The 20,336-nt window shown below is 39.3% G+C and overlaps 2 protein-coding genes across 3 annotated transcripts in view; one reads left to right on the forward strand and one right to left on the reverse strand.

Annotated features, from left to right (window-relative positions):
- Positions 1-1,149: 1,149 nt before the first annotated feature.
- Positions 1,150-15,512, reverse strand: C3H5orf22 (chromosome 3 C5orf22 homolog). The gene is made up of 9 exons (XM_010708443.4): positions 15,364-15,512; positions 14,397-14,542; positions 13,126-13,275; positions 10,277-10,739; positions 8,553-8,615; positions 6,980-7,101; positions 6,075-6,141; positions 5,590-5,729; positions 1,150-4,460 (listed from the first exon to the last, which is right to left on the reverse strand). Exons 1-9 carry the CDS (start codon positions 15,460-15,462, stop codon positions 4,328-4,330), a joined length of 1,383 nt encoding a protein of 460 aa, XP_010706745.1. The 5' UTR covers positions 15,463-15,512; the 3' UTR covers positions 1,150-4,327.
- Positions 15,472-20,336, forward strand: part of DROSHA (drosha ribonuclease III) — a 67,035-nt gene continuing 62,170 nt past the window's right edge. Inside the window, exons 1-2 of one of the 2 annotated variants that reach the window (XM_010708441.4) lie at positions 15,472-15,554; positions 17,736-18,593. In XM_010708441.4, coding sequence (XP_010706743.2) covers positions 17,743-18,593 — 851 coding nt within the window. In that variant the 5' untranslated portion in view covers positions 15,472-15,554; positions 17,736-17,742. Of the gene's footprint in view, positions 15,555-16,789; positions 16,982-17,735; positions 18,594-20,336 lie in introns of those variants that run through there. The other variant, XM_010708442.4, reaches the window with a different exon arrangement.

The raw sequence follows: 20,336 nt of genomic DNA on the forward strand, positions 1-20,336 counted from the left end.
ACTCAAAAATCGGACAGTAAATCTGAGAGCAGTGCCCAGATGCTCCCTGAACTCCAGCACTCGGGATTGGACCACTGCCCTGGGCAGCCTGTTCCATGCCCACCACCCTCTGGTGAAGAACCTTTCCCAATACTCAATCTGACCCTTCTCTGTCACCAGAGAGCAGAAATCAGTGCCTGCTCTTCTCCTCCCCCTCATGAGGAAGCCGTAGGCCATTATGAGGCCTCTCCTCAGCCTCCTCTTCTCCATGCTGAACCAACCAGGGGACCTCTATGGCACTCAAAATTGAACACAGTACTTGAGCTGAGGCCATACTAGTGAAGTGCAGAGAGGAGCAGTCACTTCCCTCAACTACTAGGCCAGTGCTATGCCCATGACTGGCCTTTCTGGCTACCAGGGCACACTGCCAGCTTACTTTCAATTTACTGTTGACCAGGCCCCCCAGATCGCTTTCAGTAGGGCTGTTCACCAGCATCTTATCCCGCAGCCTGTATGTATAACAAGGATTATCCCTTCCCAGGTGCAGAATCAGGCACTTGCTCTTGTTCAACTTCATGCAAATGGTGATTGCCCAACTCTCTATTTTGTCTAGATCTCCCTGCAAGGCCTCTCCATCCTTGTCATCAACTCCTCCCAATTTCGTATTGTCAGCAAACTTGCTCATAACAGCTTCTAGCCCTACATCCATAAGATCATAGAATGGCTTAAGTTGGAGGGGCCCTTAAATATCATCTCATTCCAACACCCTTGACACCAAAGTAATTTATGAAAATGTAAATTCTTCATAAAACTCATATGTATATATATATTTGTTTTGCATATAAGTCTTTTATTTAAGGGTTTTGGAACTAAACAGTAATATTTTTTTTCTACCTGCTCTGCATCTGTTTAAGAAACTTGAAATTTTCAGTCCTCCATATGTATTCAAAAAGACAAAAATAACCCTCCGGAGAGACTGTTAGGATCCAAATTAAAAGCCTAATTGGTGCCTATCTTTCACAGCTAATTATTTCTTCAAGCTGTGTCACTACAAGATAACCATAATTAGATCTTAGACGTAAGATATTAAAATTTAGTGTGAAAACTACTCCAACCATTACTGCTTATCTAATATGAAAACATCAGTCTTTCCAAATAAAAACAACTTGGTAAGTTTAAGAGAAAACAAAATTTTCTTTATTATCTATACCTAGCATCTAGAACACGCAACTACCAAACTGGTTTTAAGTATCTCACAATTTGACTCCAGTTTAAATTCATTCATGGTGGATAATCACCTGATTTAGTGTGTGCACAATTATGTCTTCTCGCTCAAAAACCTTATTGATCCTTCTCAGTAGTGTTTTAACATAGCAATCCAAAACAACGCCTACTTTTTTTACATGGTTCTCCATTTCATAAGTCTCCATCTCAGTCTTATTCTATATGAAATGAGATATCCAGAAACAGCTAATAGAATTCAGAAAATTCTCAGTTATGAAATATGAACTTCTTCATGTTTTGGAAGCATTAGAACCCTGAGAACACTCTTCTAGTTTTGCTAGAAAACTTACCTAGTTTTACTCCAACTAGATAATTTTGTAATCACAACTAATTCTACTTGTAAGTTCTAAGCAATCCGTATTTAGTGCCTTTTTACTTCTACTTTATTTCATTGTCAAGACTGAGATAAATAGTATTTTCCTCAGCTGTCATTCATTTTCCAATCAAAACAGTAGGAATGTTTAACTTGTTTCATGTGGGAAAAAAAAAAAAAAAGAATTAATCCAGCATTTCTTTGACAGAATTTAGATAAAATTTAACAACAATATAATCAGTGCTAAAACGTTAGCTAGACACAGGTCAAGATATATTTCTCCTTTCTCTTCCTGGCATTGTTTTTGTTTGTTTGTTTTTCCCCAGATATTGTAACCACTTTATTTAACAATAATGACATTATTTATAGTATTTTAGGAGAAAGGGCAATAACATCATCACGAATTACTGCATACCAAAGTTTCATGGAACTATTTAGGTGCATCAGGCTGCAATTCAGTATTCTTCTCTGCCTTAGCAAATAAATTAATATACCTGTGTATTATATTTTACGCTGTTTCTCCTACTGTTACTTCACAGTTGTTGAGACTAATTAAGAAAAGTTAAAGTATGGAATATTAGCAGATGTGTAGTTTCCAACTGCTGTTTCACTCTACTTTCCAGGGTTAGCTTTTGTCATTAACTTTTTACAATCCTTTTCACATCGTCTCTGTATCTGTGAACTCTTAAAGTGAGGAACTTAACAGTGTGACAAAGGCAGATGAAGCAAAAGCTGTTTAATATCTTCTATTTATGAGTAGAGTCCACCAATCAAATTTTAGCCATCGACTGAAGAACCTAAAAACGGGAGAACTGTCTTCCTTAACACTTTACTAAAAGAGAAAATAAGACACGTTAGAAAAGTTCTTCAATTCAAATCAGGCACCTAAATTATCCTGTGGGGATCTGTCTCTCTTTGCTCATTTTCAAGGGTGTACATAGTCTTTGAGGACATAGAGAAGAAGTGTAATATAGAAAAATAAAGCAGGATAGTATTATTTCAGGCATTAGTCAATAGGTCCACTAATTCTAATCCTTTCAAAGATCTCCAGGGATCTTCAACAGGAATCTGAACAAGCTCCTGGGTGACCTGCTTCACTGGGGTAGGGTATTTGGATGAGATGACTTCCAGAGTTCTTTTGCAGCTTCAGCCATTCACTGAATTAGTTAATCAATATTGGAGCAGGTTAAGGCAGTCAAGGGCTGCAAAAAGCCAGTAGGTATCAGAGAGTTTACCAAGAAGCAGCAATCGTATATAAAATTTGTTTTCCATAACTGAAGGATGCGTGCAATAGACCTTTTCTCTTATGGTTTAATCTTCTTTATTCCTCACATCTTCTTCTGTAGATACTAATTTATTTTCTGGGCCTTTGTGTGCTCTCAGAGAAGTCAGCAGATGGTGAAATTAAGTTCAACAGCAAAGAGGCATTACTTCTGTCAGGTAAAGTGAGAAAACCTTTCCTCTTTCAGTTTGTTGGCTTTTACTTATGTGATACATACGGTATAACAGTTTTTTTACTGATTCTCTCTCTCCTTCTCACTCCTGTCTTCTGTCTTCTTTTTTCCATACTTTTTCTAACTATCTCATTATCATCATATGATGCTTCCTAATAGTGCTGTAATGCTGTATTAGTCATTACATTAGTCTATCCACATTTGATTTGTTGGCTTTCAAGGCTAGCAAAACATTTTCCCCTAGTAGTAAATTAGAACATTGAGAATCCTAGTAACTACAGACTATGACTCTGTAGTGATGTATTTTCTAGTATATGCAGCATATTCTGAGTCTTTGGAGCTTCTTGGTGCTCTGGCTTAAGAAAGCAAAAACAAACAAACAAAAAAATCCAACATGCAAAAAATCAGAATCAAAACAACAAAAAAGTTTGCATGCATTTAGAATTACTGTTACGTGGAGTGCATTAGCTGAAGTTTACAACAGTTTGTTGTTGTGAAACAAAAAATTCTTAGTGGAGATTTACTTTTTTTGCACTAAGTACAACAGCAGAATTATATAATCAGAAGTATTCCCAATGAAACTCAGATGAACTCTGGCTGCTTTCTTTCCTCATGCACATTTATTTTTTACTTGTTCAGCACGGTTCAGAAAGAAGGAAAAAAAATCAATTTACAGAAGTATTTGCACTGTCCTTGGACCAAGCCAATGTCTGTATATTGGGCATATTATCTGAGTCACCAGTGAAATACTCTAGAAAAATATAAATGTAAGTTATAAATAGTATTCTGTGGATGGGCCAGAAGCCATAAGATGCTCTAGAAAATGTGAGGAGTGTGCCTGGACCATTCAAGAACAGCAGTGCTTGAGAAAGATCCTTATGCAAACTTAAGGTTTTAATGGCATTTTTCAGATTATTTTTTTTAAAGGTACAGCGTAAGTCAGGAAGAAATCTGTTACTCACTGAACTTCATCAAAACGTTTAAGTACAAAAAAGAAATCAATTTATTTTTAAAATGTCCTTTTCTAAACATACTTAAAGAAATTAGGTGAAAAAATACATTCTGTGGACATAGTTCCTCTTGCTTCAATGTTAAGAATAATCAAAACAGAAAAATAAGAATCGCAGAATTATCTGAGCAATCCTACACTGGTAGTAGTTCAGATGCAGCTGGTTTGGAAAACGCAATGCAATTTAAACTCCTGGTCAGCTTGGATTCTAGTGCCACCTGCTGAAATAACAGCCAATACACAATTTAAATTCATCTACAGCATTAGAAAGCAGCGCATGAAGAAAGATCACAAAGAAGATGAATTGCTTGAGTAATCTAAATGCACATCCAGAGTGCCATACATAAAACCAAGTAAACTGAGAACCTTCTCTTGAATGATGTCAACCTGTTCTGAAGGGCAATAGTCATCCAGACTTGATCTGTAACAAAGATTTGAAAAAAGAATGAGAAGTTTGCATTCAAACAAATGATTATTTAAAGCACTGGTAGAAAAAAATGGAAAACATGGAAAAAATGAAAAAATTCAATTGCTGCTAGTTAAAATAGGAAAACTAAAATAGATAGAAAAACTAAAAGAAAAATCTGCACAATTCCTGGTTTATAACATTTACCACTAACAAATACTGCTAACAAAAGGCTGAGCTAAAATTTTCACAATCTCAGATCTATCAAGACTTACATACATTTTTTTTTATTTCCTAATTTATTTCCTGAATTTTCCAACTCTGTGGTTGGAGCAGGAAAAACAGCCTTTATTATTTTAAGTATTAACCACACTACTGTTCTTGATAAGAATTATTTCAAGTCAGATACTGGCATTGCTGCCTGTATTTTAGGGCATACTTAGTGTTCTTCAAGTGAGTAAGTTGCAATAACTTGTCCGTAGATACACGGTGGTCTTCAAATTAAATTCTCTCGGGACAGGACTTCTGGCCCTGGCCTCAAACTCTGTTTTGTCCTCTAAAATAATTCCCTTGCAGTCCCAGAAACACAAATTTTACTCTATGTAAAACACTATTAGATTTTTCTACAATATAAATATCTTTCAGACTATCAGATGAAAACTTGTCCCAATTCCATCCGAAATTTCACTAGAAGCAGAAATCTTAGTTGAAGTGTAGTTAATTCTAGATCAAGAGTGGGAAAGGCATAATATTTTAGCCCATGCAGGCTCTATCTTAACAGAAGCAGTGAAGATAATATGAACCACAGTGACAGCTATCCTCTGCACCACACAAGGCTATACAAAGGCTTTATATAGCCTATAATGAAGGTTAAATCATCATGTTTTCACTACTGTTGACATCTGTGCTGGACACTCTAAAGCCCAGTAAGACTGGATATCAGCACAGAACCTTCCCTCAGCATTATAGGTACTGTCACTGTCTAATGATTCATGCTTCCAAATGACAATTTTTACTATGCTAAGATTTTCTCTTTGAGAATTTCTTTTGAAGATAAGTCAACCGATGCCATAGTCATAGAATCATTTAGTTTTGCAAGCACAATCTGATTTTTTTTTGAGTAAAAAAGAACCTACAGTCTTACCGAGCAACTGTCACAAGTGTGGGCTTAGGTATGTTTTTCAGCAGAATCTTCATGGACTGTAAGAGGCCTTCAATCTCCTCTTTGGTGCTAACATGGTGGGGAAGTTCAACATAATCACAGGTCAGACCAGCCTGATGGACCTACAGACAAATTAAACAGATTTTCATTTCCGTTGACAAATTAGTAATATAGCTTATCTGTGTAATAAATCCCTAAACTACTCCAGCCCAACAGGTAACTTTCACATCTTCAGGCAGGAAACTTTTCTTCAGTTAGTAGTTAAAAATAAAATAAACAGATACTGGTGAAGTGAAACCTTCAATAAGCAATAACATTAAAAACAACAACAACAAAAAAAAAACAAACAAAAACTTAAAATGTTTGAGTCAAGAAGCAAACCTAAAATTAAGCATGTCCTTTTCCCTGCTTGATGAAGCTATACTTTTGAAATTAATTACTCTCTATTCCTTTACCCAATGACCTACCATTTCATAGTCTGGGCTCTCCATTCTGCTTTTCAAACTCTGTACTAGTTGAACAAGTGGTTTCAATCTGGAGTTAAAAACACAACCAAAACTTATGTTAGCAGTTGGAAACATACATGTGCAAATTAAAACAAATAACGTAGAAGTTAACATGTTGCTCCTCTGTCATCTTGCACCTGAGAAAAACGGAGTACCAGTATCATGCGCTGTTTCAACAGATCTTCCCCAAGAAACCCCTATATTCTTATCTATGCCACACACAACTTCTTTGCCTTACTTTTAGGGCAACGTAGAGAAAAGCTATTGCAACTCAAAAGTAGTGTACTATAGTAAGAAACGTTCCTGGTCATTGTTACGTGGGTCTGGTAATAACTGATGTATGATTCTGTTTGCACTGCTGACTCTGCAAAGAAAATCCAGTAGGTTAAGTCTGGAAGTCTCTTTGCAACACTACTTCTGCAACAGGTCAGGAATGAGAGCCTCATCTTCTGTGCTCCAGAAAGGCTCCCAGGGAAGGAGAGGTGGCACGAAAAATCTCACTGGCACTGGTAAGTGGTTTCTTTTACTGCAGTAGAGAGCTGAATCTTAGAAAGGGAAGGAAGGTAGTAAGAGTGAGTTCCACAGAAAAATCAAAACCTACCCCTACTACTATGGAAAAGGTAAAGGTCTTTCAGGAGAGCTGACTGTTCTAGTAGTTTTAGCAGGAAAGAATCAACAAGAGGCTTATTTATTTGAAATGTTGTAATCTCAACTTACTTAAGCTGACCAGGAAGGGTTCCAATATGATGGTAATAAGGAAGAACACTTTACTGCTAACTGTGTCATCAGTTCAGGAAGATTCTTCTCCAAAGGCTACAGGAATAAACCAACGACGGGAGTGTTTAAGCCATTTAGAGATCTCCTACCCAGGATATGAAGCCCACTTCTGTAAGGTCTCTTCGTCATCACTGTCACAAAAATCTGCAAATGCTGCTTCTAGATCTTCTAGCTGATGGACACGGTTTTCAACACAATCCAGCAAATCTTCCTTTAAATATGCATGTAAAAAACAAAAGAGGTAAGAATGATTCTCCTAGCTAAATCATGGCTTACGCTACCAGTCAAGCTTTTAAATGGTTCACCTCGTTTAAAATGGGAAAACAACTAGTTCTTTGCTACAGGGCATCTCTCTTCAAGATGATCTGAATGACTGCCTACAGAAATTAATAAGGTACCTTCTGAAACAACAACAACAACACAAAACACCACTTCTTTGTGCTCTGACTTTCCTATAAAAGACCACGTCTATGTTTAAGCAGAATACGTTAAGGAGAACAAAAAAGCTATATGATTAATTCCTGGATTTTTTTGTATGGCACTGAAATGCTGCCATATTTGATTAATTTATTATGAACATGCAGGTACTCAGATGAATGCAAGCTTTACACTCTTGTAATGAAATGAGATCTTCATATTTCAGGTTTAAAAAAAAATTACTAAATCAAATAAATAAAAAAAAATAATAATAAAGTTATAGCTGAGGTTTTAAAGTTCTTTCAGGCCTGAAAGAATTTGGGATTAATTTAAAATGGTTGTTACAGCTCTGATCCAGCAAAAGTTTAGGCACTGTTTTCAAACACTCTGAGCACATGAAGAGGTTGTCTTCATTAAGTAGGGTTACATACATGCATGCATACTGCTGTGCATGTAAATATTGCAGGATACACAGCATACCAAGCTAAAAGCAATGCTATTTGGTATAACAGATGCTCAGTGCAGTAGTATATGAAGAAAAATTATTAAAAAGCACATTGGTATAAATATAACAACTAAGAACATAGTTGTTCTCACTTTAGAAGCTGCTTCTTTTTGCCAGTGATATCAACTTCATGTTAAATTTAAAGAAAAGCTAAGGGTGTTAACCATTCCTGAAGCACACCTTATGATCCTGGGCTATGAGTAAGACATCCTTCTATGCTGCACCAGTAATCAACCTTAAAGAGCCAATCCCTACAGTACTTAAAACAAAAACCCCAAACAGTATTTTCTTTGATTATAATAGTATGACAGAAATATAGATCTAATTGTACAACTAAATAAATAAATAAAATGCCAACGAGGCATTTAGCACAACTCTGTCTATAAAGGAAGAGCAACCTGGGCAAGGAAAGGGAGACCCAGAAAGGGAGGGGGGAGCACAACACCAAAAAACTCTGTTGAACCTTGCAAAGAAACACAGCAAATGATATGCTATGTTTTCATTTCTATCTTGTCAATTACCATTTGTTTGCAAGAATTTTTACATTTGTGTTAAATATTATTAAATATTATTATATATAATAATAATAATAATTATATATTATAATATTATTATTAAATAGCTTAGTTAAAGACTACTTCATTAAGCATCTTTCATAGATTCCTTCTTTATGCTAAGTCATTTTTACTGTGTACATCAAAAGAATAATTCCCTTATGTATCTCACAAGAAATACTATACCTCTGTTGCATTTCTGTGAGGTTTCTTGAACTTGTACAACTCCTGTAAGAGCTCATATTCTGTCTTTGAAAAAGGAAAAAAAAATATTAATTTCTTCAAGTGGAAATCCAAAACTTCAGAGCACTGCACCTTTGAAAAACAGAACAAACTTGAACATGATAATTTCTCTACTCCAATACTGCAGATAAACAAATCTTATTATTCATTTAACAGCACTGAAAAGACGAACAGAAGACTTTCTCAAGAGGAAAGAAAGGGCAAACTAAGAGGTCATTGAATTTTACAGAAACATAAAGCATCTCTAGCAAAATATTCTGGATTTTTTTTTCACGTGTGTAAAGAGAACAGTCTTCTGAATTCACAAGCCATATTTGCTTTTTAGTTTTTCCTTGAATTCTTATATTCCAAGTGTGAACTTGAGCAACATGCTCTGATAGAATGATTGCATTTTACAATAGAGGGAACAGAGTTAAGAAATACTAATGGCAAATGAAATTCTTATCAGTAAAGGTACACTTGGAGTTCTGTACAAGCCCACTTCCAAAAGTGGTTCCTAGAACTGAGAACTGAGCACAGTACAAGAAAATAAAAACCACCTCCCAAATAAACAAATCAACCAACAAGAATCTTTCATGGCTTTATGCAGAATGATTTGTAAGGCCTCAGAGGGTTCTTATGTGGCAAGATCCCTATGGTGCTTCTGCTTTACTTTATGCTTCCTTCGTGATTCTAAATTCTAAATGATTAGTGTTGCTGATAGTCTGATGGTACCATGAGTAAAGACTCAATGTCAGAAGCTAACAGAGATGAGGATCGCTGTATTTATTTCTACATAGTGAACAAGGAAGTGGTGTCGTATTCTAAATGAAACTCAGAGAAGTCAGATGTTCTCTAGCATAGGCTGAGATTAAAGTACCATTAAAGAGAAGCTTAGCCACCACAAACAGTTGTGATATTGCAGAAGAATTTGTAAATTGTAAATCTTTAAAAAAGAATTTACATTTAGTGCTACATGCAATTTTCAAGGCAGATTAGCTAGTTCCTAAAAATCATGTTCACATCAAGAAAGCTTCCTAACTGCTCAGCAACTCTGAGAATCTACATATTTATAACACTGTACAAGAGAGGTATCTTTTGTGTGCAGTCAAGTTATAAACTGAACATAAGGCATAGTCTTGAGCTCAGAGTCACGGCACCAGAGATAAAAGCTGCTTGTTCATTAGCCCAGTCAAAGGAAATTATTTACAGTCTCTCATTGAGAGGAGTTAGCACTCTTTGAATAATCAACACCATGATATCCTTTGGACAGTCAGTCTCTGATACCATTGTGGTCTTCTAAAAGCATGTTATGGGGTAGGGTGGAGAGTACAATCTCTCACCTCTCCCCAATTATCCTGTTGCAGGTATTTGGAACATTATCTGTAGAAAACCAAGCACGGCTTTTATGTTCTACACAACACACAGAGGTATGCCGTGTATCTCTAAGCTTGAATGTGCACTGAACATCCATTTCAAATGTAAGGACCTAGTCCTGCTAGGTTGCTTTGCTTTGGAGTATATGTTCCCTTATACTGTCTCCCTCTCAAATATTAGTATGATTCATTAGTTATGACCAGCTGATCCACTAATTTTTCTTAGAAGAGAGTTTCTCCATAGACATCAAGTGCTAGAAGGATGAGTACTCTTTTATGAATGGTAAGGGAAGTCTCCATTGTCATACTTACCTTTGTGTACATTTCTTTAAATGGATTCTTAACTGAAAAAAAATCTAAGTCAATGTCTAAAACAAATGCATCCCCATTCTGAAGAACTTGGCAGATATCTTTAGCAACCTCCATTACTGGACATTCATTGTTTCTTAGGGAGCTTGAAGCTGAGCATTCTGGCAACATTTTCGCCCTGTTCAGGGCACCAGCATGTTGTACTTCCTTGTCCTTCACACTTGAGAAGTTGTTATCGTGGTCACCAGGAGCCACTGATGAAGAGGTAGCAGCAGTGTTTGCTGTGTCATCTGTATTTAGCTTCAGTCTCTTAGCGGATGCTACTTTGTCATTTTTTTCCTGGCTGTTTGATGCTTCGGTAGGATTAATGAGAACGACATGTAAATTTAAAGGCTTTGGATTTTCTAGCTGATCAGCGGGGACATAAAGACCATCACTTAAAAAGTAATGATCTGTACCTGTAACCCTACAATAGACAATAACTCACAGTTAATACACATCTTTGTAAAAAGCTTTGCAAATAAGTCACCAAAAGAAAAATGAATTAATGTTTGGTAGGTAGCAAAAGCAATAAAACTGTGTATACAAAATTATTTACTTTAATCTGCAAGTGTTTAAGTGGGATTTTTTTCTACCTCTTCAATGCTAAATCAATATATTAAAATTTATTCTGGAATTTTGATAGTAGTCCTGTAAGATTTTTAGTGGGTAAGAAAGATTTATGTTATGTGCTATTAAGATTAACATGCCAATGAATTGTATCTTACATCAAGAATTTGACAAGATACAATCAATTTTATGGGATAATAATGCAAAGCACTGGATATTTTGCCTTCCATCACTTTTTTCTTTGTGAGGAAATCGTTATGGTTGCATTTCAGAAGTGCTCTGGAACCCACGGATGTCAATAAAACATGGATTAATACACAGCATTTAACTGCTTTTTACCCTGAAATATGAATCCTTATTCTAAGTGTGAGGAGAGCAGGTAACAAGGATGAATAGCTACATATCCATGGAATCCATTTAATTTAAAAACAGAAACAACAACAAAAACAACCCAAAATCTAGGTTTCACTTATAGCAAAAAAATAATACTATTTTTAAGCCATATTTCAACACATTAAGCCTTAAGTGCAATAAACTCACAGAATCACAGAATGGCCAGAGTTGGAAGGGACCTCAAGAATCATGAATCTCCAACTGCCCTGCCACATGTACCCTCCCCATTTAATACTAGACCAGGCTGCCCAGGGCCCCACCCAATCTGGCCTTGAACACCTCCAGGGATGGGGCATCCACAACCTCTCTGGGCAGACTATTACAGCACCTCATCATTCCCTCTGTAAAGAATTTCCCCCTGACACCCAACCTAAATCTTCCCTCCCTCAACTTAAAACCATTTCCTTTTGTCCTGCCATCATCTACCCTTTCAAAGAGTTGACTTCCCTCCTGTTTGTAGGCTTCCTTTAGGTACTGAAGGCTGCAATGAGGTCACTCCGCAGCCTTCTTTTCTCCACGCTGAACAAGCCCAGCTCCCTCAGCCTGTCTTCATAGGGGAGGTGCTCCAGTTCCCTGATCATCTTCATGGCCCTCCTCTGGACACTCTCCAACAGCTCCCTGTCTTTCTTGTCCTGGGGGCTCCAGACCTGGACACAGTACTCCAGATGGGGCCGCACAAGAGCAGAGTAGAGGGGAACAATCACCTCCCTGTCCCTGCTGGTTACCCCTCTTCTAATGGAGCCCAGGATACCATTTGCTTTCCGAGCTGCAAGAGCACACTGCTGGCTCATATTAAGCTTTTCATCCATCAAGACCCCCAGGTCCTTCTCTGCAGGGCTACTCTCAAGGACCACTCCTTCCACTCTGTATAGATGCCTGGGATTCTTCTGGCCCAAGTGCAAAACCTTCAATTCAGATTAAAGAAATAACACTGAGAGGAAATGTGAACTTCTATGCACTTCTGTTAAGGCCCCTATCAATTACAGGGTATCACCATCCATCAGCCACATTCAAATAATTTCAGAAATGGCAGAAACCTGAAGTTCAGTTCCCCAGTGTTGGCATCCTGAGGAGTCTAAGGCAACCCAGAGGAAAAGCCTACAGGAATCTCATTACATTCAACTAAGATAAAGAAAAGGTCTTGCATTTAGGACAGAATAACATCATGCAGCAGTACCAGTTTGGCACAGACCAGCAGGATGCTACAAAAGAGGAATGGTCAATCAAAGTATAAAGCAAAGTGAGCGCAACCAATCCATATACTCCTACAGTGATAAAGATTAATTGCAAAATTTCACTGTACTAGCAAACCCATAACCAAAAGAGAGATTTCACCTTGTATTTAGCACTACTGAGGTCTCATTGGTCATATTCCGCCAAGGTCTGGACCCCCAGAACATGTGAGATGTCAACAAACTGAGAGGATCTAACAGAGAATGGCTAAGGAAGTTAGAGGGCTGGATGGAAGCCGAGCAAGTGGGCTTGTTTCATTTTGATAAGGGACATTTGAGGAGGATCTAAGTGTTTTTCTGGTACCCCAATCCTCTAAGAAACTACTTTTTTTCTAAGATTTTCATTTTATCAAAGATAATTAATTGAAAACTTGGCTGAATGCAATGAAGTGTGAATAACTTGAATTACCTTTTTTTTTTTTTTAAAAAAAAAAAGAGACTAAGGCACAACTTAAACTGTACCTCTTAAAACAAACAGTCAATGACACCCCAAAACATTAACAAATACAAATTGAATTTTCATTGAGAAAAGAAAATGTATCACTATATTTATTCAAGAATACAAAATACACGGCACGTAGCTGTTATGTTACCAGCACTGGATAGCAAACAATTTACCTGATTGTAGTTGTTGATATGTCTTTCCCAACTAAGAAATTGTGTTTTCCCTCTGAGATCTGCTGAGCCCATGGTGGGTGAAGCCATACCACTTGAGAAATATGGCCAGCATAAACAGCAGGCATAATCCAGTTCTCAATACTTAGCTCACTGTAACGATGAGAGAAAGACTGGCAATAACACTTACTTTACCAGCAAGTAAAACATTGTCAAGAACAGTACAAACACCCCCATGCAAATCATCTGAATTTAACATTCTGTGTACAGGTCATATCACCAAAGAAAAGAGAAAGGACTGAAATCTTGATTTGTAAGAACCAAAAATGTATATAATAAAATTTTAAAAATAATAATCAATAGGATTATAAAGTGCAGTCAGCTTCACTCTTAGTATGGTTCTTTATTAACTACATGGACTTCTTGTCTTTCTCTCTGAATATGCCTGACAGAGTAGAAGTGCAAGGTGCATCATGAACTCCATTCCACATAATTGACCCCAAGGGATTATCTTATTGTACATTGCTCTAAATAGACTTCAAATATAACCTCAGTAGTGAATGTGACCCCATCAGCACCTACAGAATAGCATCTGTTCTTACCATCCTATTTCTTCATGTATATGATGCAGTCCACAAGGCTTCTCATTCATCCAGCAAAGAAAACTAAATATGTACCATGGGCAGGGTGACACAATTGCTAACATATTGATTATCTCTTCTCACTGTTGTGTACCAGTGTAAAAGAGGAACAATCAATATTTATTTTAAAACAGGAAATAATAGACAAAAAACAGATCACCCATGTTGCCTACCTAAGAAGATAGGGATAAAAATTAGTCTTAATTATCATACTCAACTTCACAGATGCACCAGGTCAGCATCAGAAACGTTATTTTAATCTCAGTCAATTTGTCACCATTAAGAGAGAAAAGCTGTTCTAAAACCTGCAGCTCACTGAAAAGCGTCCATTTGGAGTGCTGTCCTGTCATTCAGAGGAACTGCCCAGTCTGATAATGTGAACTAAAAGTAAATTCATAAGTCTTAAATCTTCTTAATATGCAACATAAACATTTAACCACATTCATAAAAGAAACATAACTTCTTCTTCTATCCAAAGCTATGAAATTTTGAACAGAAAATAAAGAAAATACAACCTGAGGCTGATTTATATGTCTGTTGCTCATATTTCATACGCAGTTGTATCAATATTCATCATAAAGCAAGCATAGCAAGAAGTAGACAATGTATCCTGATGCTGCACAAGAGACTTACTTAAAAAGCGCTTCTTTGTCAAACACAGTATCTGCAGGCATATTCACAGGGATAAGGAGGTCTGGGTGGGAATCAAGGTGAACAAAGCTGATGTTACTGGCAGGCAGATGCTTTGAACCAATTGCACGATAGATGAAAGGCAGCACCTAAAAGAGCACATATTTGCACTATAATCAATGAGACAAGTATAAGAGCAAAAACACCAGTCCCACTCACATTCCCTTAGAATTTGGGTTATATCTTGAAAGAGAAAGGAGACAGCAAACAATACAGAGAGGCAGAAATTTTAGTTCACGAGGCACAATCATTGAGCCCTGGAGCTCTACACATGTGAAGCTGTCAGAAGATTACGCTTCTACTTCCTTTCCTTCTTTATAAGGCACTGTGTTTGCAGCAACTCTTCTCACTAATCATCCAGCTCCATGACTAGAAGCTTGCTGCTGTTGGGTTTTATCCCAGAATCATAGAATGGGTTGGGTTGGAAGAGACCTGAGATGTCCCAGCCACAAGCCTGTGCTGTGGTCAGGGCTGCCACCACCAGCTCAGCTGCTCTGGGCCCCATCCAACCTGGCCTTGAGCACCTGCAGGGATGGGGCACCACAGCTTCTCGGGGCAGCTGTGCCAGCACCTCACTGCCCTGTGAGAGAAGAAAATTGAACAACAAATAATTTAACCCATCCACCTTCAAAGAAGGGGTTTAACTCCTGATGCCCACATGACTTGACTTGGACGTGCTTTTCCCACCGCCCAACCTCATCCTCTGCTGGAGGTCTCCACTCAAGAGCTGCAGCCAGTGGAGCTTCCTTCTGTTCAAGGGCAACGACTATTCCGGCCGCCAGAACAAAGCCAGAAACGGGGTGCGTAAGTTAAAGACACGTTATCTCCACGTGAAAACAGAACGCGAGCTGACTGCACCACCGCCACCTCCCCCCGCAAGCCCGGCGCTCCGCCTGATGCCGCCACTCACGTCCTGGTGGTCCTCCACCACCCACACCGGCAGCGCCGGGTACGCCCTCAGCCCCTCGCCGCGGGGCCAGGGCCCGCAGGCAGCCGCTGCGCCACTCATGCCTGGCGGGGCGGTGCTTCCTGCGGCATTGTGCCCGCCCTGCGCTTTCCTCTTCCGGAGCAGCGGGCAGGGCTGGCCGCGGCCGTGCGGCGGTAGGTGGGATGTGTTGTGTGCCGGGGGACTGAGGGTGGGTAGGGAGCTTGGAGAGCGGGCAGTGATCCGAGTTCGGGTGTTCGATGCTGGGCTGCCCTGCTGTCTGTGAGCCTGGGGGAGGCTGTGCTTTGGTGGTCTGTGTGGTAGGAGGAAAGGGGCTCTATCTGTTATTCTTAGTATTTAGCAGCTATGAAGGTACTGGAGTCAAAATGGTTCTCTAGCGGTCCGCGAAAACCTCACTACGGCCTTTCAGTATTTGAAGGGAGCATATAAAGAAGACGGGAAATGGCTGTTTTACGAGGGTGAATAGTGATAGGACAAAGGGGAATGGTTTTAAACTAACACGGGGAGATTTAGGTTAGTTATTAGGAGGAAGTTTTTCACCCAAAGGGTGGTGAAGCACTGGAACAGGTTGCCCAAGGAGGTTGTGGATGCCCCATCCCTGGAGGCATTCAAGGCCAGGCTGGATGTGGCTCTGGGCAGCCTGGTCTGCTGGTTGGTGACCCTGCACATAGCAGGGGGTTGAAACGAGGTGATCTTTGTGGTCCTTTTCAATCCAGACCATTCTATGATTCCATGAACTGTGGGTTTTCTTGAGAGCCCTAATAGAAGCAAGAGTGCTGGAGAGGCACTGCTGACTGGAAGGGAAAAATAGATTTACCACTGTGGCTGCTGCTTCCTAGAAATGCAGCTTTCTTACTGAATCCCTTGGAACTCTGTTCCCTTTGAAAAGGGAACAAATCCCACCACCAAGATCAATTGATAGGCCAAGGGGGAATGTCCTAAAGAGGGAAGATTTAAGTTGGATCTTAGGGAGGAAATTCTTCATTCCTAGGGCAGTGAGGTACTGACACAGCTGCCCAGAGAAGCTGTGGGCATCTGATGTTTGGAGATGTTCAGGGTCAGGCTGGATGGGGCCATGGGCAGCCTGGCCTGGTAGTGACAGCCCTGTCCATGGTAGAGGAGTTGGAACTAGACAGTCTTTGAGGACGCTTCCAACCGAAGCCGTTCTGTGATCTTTTAGGAAAACAAGGCTTGACTTATGTGACTACTTAACTGTTCAACTTTTCTCTCCATTTTAAGGAAAACATCATGACATCTGCTTAGAGGCATGATTTAGTGGAGAGTTGTTAGAGTTAGGGTAGTTTGATTAGGTTGTGGTTGGACTCGAAGACTTTAAGGTCTATCCCACCTGAGCAATTCTATGATTCTATAAGTGCTTTTTAAACTTTATTTTACTTTTTTCTTTTTTTTCCCCCACAGGTTTTAAACTTAGGAATTTTAATTAAAGAATGAAATGAAATTTAATTAAAGAATGAACTTTTATGAAGCACAGTAGTTTTCATTTATCAGTTAATACAGTGCATTGCATATGTGCATAGTTTTGAACACAACTTCAGCCTACTTGAAGTAGTGGCAATTACTGGTAAGATAAGAATTGAATTTACGAATTTTTGGAACTGTTTATTTCAATTACATTAGAGTAACAGTGCAGTCTACATTGAATTTTTTTTTTTTTTTTGTGACCTGTTAGATTCTCATCCCGCAAAAAGACCTTTGCCTAACTTAAAGTATTGCAAAACATCTGTTGAATTTGTCCCTGTGATAAACTGGGGTGAAAATCATGAATGTTAGGTGCTGCTTAGCTTATTTAAAATGTGTATGATTTGTAGGACCAGGTGACTTGTGATGAGGTGTCAGAAAAGTCTTCCTACCTGAACTGTAGAATGATGTGCTAGAAAGATCTCCTCATTTTAGGACCTGGGTGACTGTTGAAGATGCTAACATGATTGGTTTTTATGATGATACAAGGTATCTGAAGTCTTTATACTGATGTATCTAGTACACACTAGTGGAGCTGCTTGCAACCATAGCCTGTCCTTGCAGTCACCTGTTAAAATTAACTTTGTCCTGAGTCAGAAAGCATGTCCAGTTGGAGTGCTGGATTAAAGACTACTGGTAAACTACTGTAGTGGATTAAAGACTTAAAGAAATCAGAGGGCTATAATGATCTGTACTAGAGCTCTGAGAAATGCACAGCTCCCACTGAAAGACTGCCATTTTCCACTGCTTTTATTAAAGGGAATGACAAAACTAATTTTGCTATTTCAGGAATAGTTCTTGCAAATGTACTTCTACAAAGTCTTGTACAATTAACTTTTATATTTTCCTCATTAAAGGTGAGCCATGTCTTTCCATTCTGGACGAGGATGTCCCCGTGGGCAAGGGGGACCAGGAGCAAGAACTTCAGCACAGACTTATCGTCCTCAGAACCTGCGGCAGCTTCACCCCCAGCAGCCCTCTGTACAGTACCAGTATGACCAGCAAGCCGCGCCTCCAGCTACCTATTCAAACCCTTCAGCCACGAGTTACATGCCTCCCAGGCCAGACTTTGTTCCATATCCCCCACCAGTTCCTCCTTCCACACAAAATCCCATCAGCCAGTGTCCCATGAGGCCACCATTTCCAAACCATCAGATGAGGCAGAGCTTCCCAGTGCCTCCATGCTTCCCTCCTGCTCCTCCACCAGTGCCAGCCCCTAGCAATGCTCCTGTGCCAGCGACTCCTACTGGACAGAGCACCTTTCCATACATGATGCCTCCTCCCGCAGTACCCCATCCTCCCCCTCCACCAGTCATACCACAGCAAGTCAACTACCAGCCTGTGTATTCCACAGGGTATTCCCAACAGTCCTTCCCACCACCTAACTTCAATAGCTATCAGCACAGCTCTGGCTCCTTTCAGAGCAGCACTACCAATAGCAGCAGTGGCAGCAGTCATTTTCGGCACACGGGTCAGTACCAGGGAGAAAAATCACAAAGTGATCGACGATCTCCAGAGAGGAGCAAGCACTATGATGAGCACCGGCATCGTGAGCACAGTCACATCCACGGTGACAGGCATCGGTCCAATAACCACGGGGATCGTCGGGATCGAGGCCGCAGTCCAGATAGGAGGAGGCAGGAAAGCAGTCGGCACCGGACGGAGTATGACAGAGGAAGAATGTCACCTCATCATAGAAGTTATGAGCGTAGCAGGTAAGTTATTTGCTTGCAGTGGGAGAGCTGTGATCGTTGTTCTGTGGTCTATGAGTCTGTGTTCTTTGCTCCCCCTTGTTTTCCCTTCCACTGTGGGACATAGTCAGGGCTCGGCTCTGATGGAAAGAGCTGCTCTTCTGCTGTCTTTCAGATACGTTCTTTTTGCTTCACCTTTGCAGAGTGGCACACTTGTCCCCCTTATCCTTGAAAACAGAGTGAATTGCTGAGCAGTACTCTGACCTCATTGGGATTTACCTAGAAGTTTATGTTTATGTGGCTTGACTCAGGTAGATGAGTGCAGACTGCTCATTTTGGGATGTATTTTGAAGTTTCTGTCCCTCTGCTTTATAGATAACTCTCAGTCTGATTCTATGAGCTGACCTTGCACAGTTTGCTGTGTGGTGTTCTAAAGCAAACCATCAATACGTTTGCTCTATTTGTCTAATGATCTAGGTGACAGTTTACAGAGAGACTTGAAAGTAGAGCTTATCAGGGCACCTGGATCGCATGCTTCTAATTTTGGACAGTCTGGTGTTTTCATGTGTAACATGAATTTATACTTAGTGTCTATTGTAATGAAACTACTTGGATTTTGAAATGCAGAAATTTAATTTCACAACACCTGTATTAAAAACACGCAAAAACAGCAATGACAAACAAACAAGAAAAAACACGCGCATGTACGAAGTATAGTTTGATTTGGTTGATCTTAATCTGATTTCCAAAAAAAAGGATTGTCCCTAAGAATTTTTTTTCTATGATGAGCATGTGGAATTTTCAGTGTTTTATGAATGACCCAGATGTTTGCTACATAATTTCACGATTTACAGTTTGAATTGAAAAATTCACTTTTAGGTTTTGAAAGTGTGTCTTTCCAGCAGCTTCTTTCTCGGAGGTTGGCTTGTTACTGATTGAAGACCACAGTTTCTAGATCTAGTCTACAATGTATTTGTTTATTGTAAAGGCAGTTCTTTTTTTTGCACAGCATCTAACTCTCAAGCAAATCAGAGGGCAGTAAGATATACAGTAAATCTACACTTGAGCAAGAATTAGTAGGTGTAGGGAAGACCAGATAATTTACCCAGATAAATTATATGAACTTTCTGCTTTGTAAAATTGCATGTTATTTCATGCGTGTGCATGTGGAAATATGCGTGTGCATGTGGAAATATACATATATTCATAAATGAGTCATCATTGCAATAGCCCACAGAACTACCTGAGATATCAGCAAACTCTTTTATTAGGAAGTGTGACAGTTACAAATATGATTGTAGAATAACAAATTGTCAGCTGTTAGTCTGGAAATGTGCCAAAGTGTGATACTCAGTAATTCCTGCTAACTTCATATAACTGGCTTGGATTTGGAGGGACTCCAAGGATCCTGAAGCTCCAAACCCAGTTCTTTATGTTATGTGCAAGTTGGGTCTTGTAGATGAGATTCATGGTTTTGTTGTGATGCAGACCTTATATGTACTTTTTTTTTTTTTTTTTGTATCTGTGTGTGTGTGCGCCTGAAGTGACTGTCAGGAGAAAAGGGCTTGCCTGAAACACTTGAGTTACTGCTGTACTTCCAAAGTTGTGTGTGGAATAAGATTTTGTTCCATGCCTTGAGGCATGAAGAGTGGTTAAAGGTGTAATAATCTTACCCTTCTCTGTTTGTTACCGAAGAACAGGAAGAATGACAGTAAGTCCTGTGGTGAATGTCTCAAAGATACCTCTGTGTTGTATGAATTTAAGTAT

Source organism: Meleagris gallopavo, chromosome 3, assembly GCF_905368555.1.
Source record: "Meleagris gallopavo chromosome 3, MGAL_WU_HG_1.1, whole genome shotgun sequence".
Lineage (NCBI taxonomy): Eukaryota > Metazoa > Chordata > Aves > Galliformes > Phasianidae > Meleagris > Meleagris gallopavo.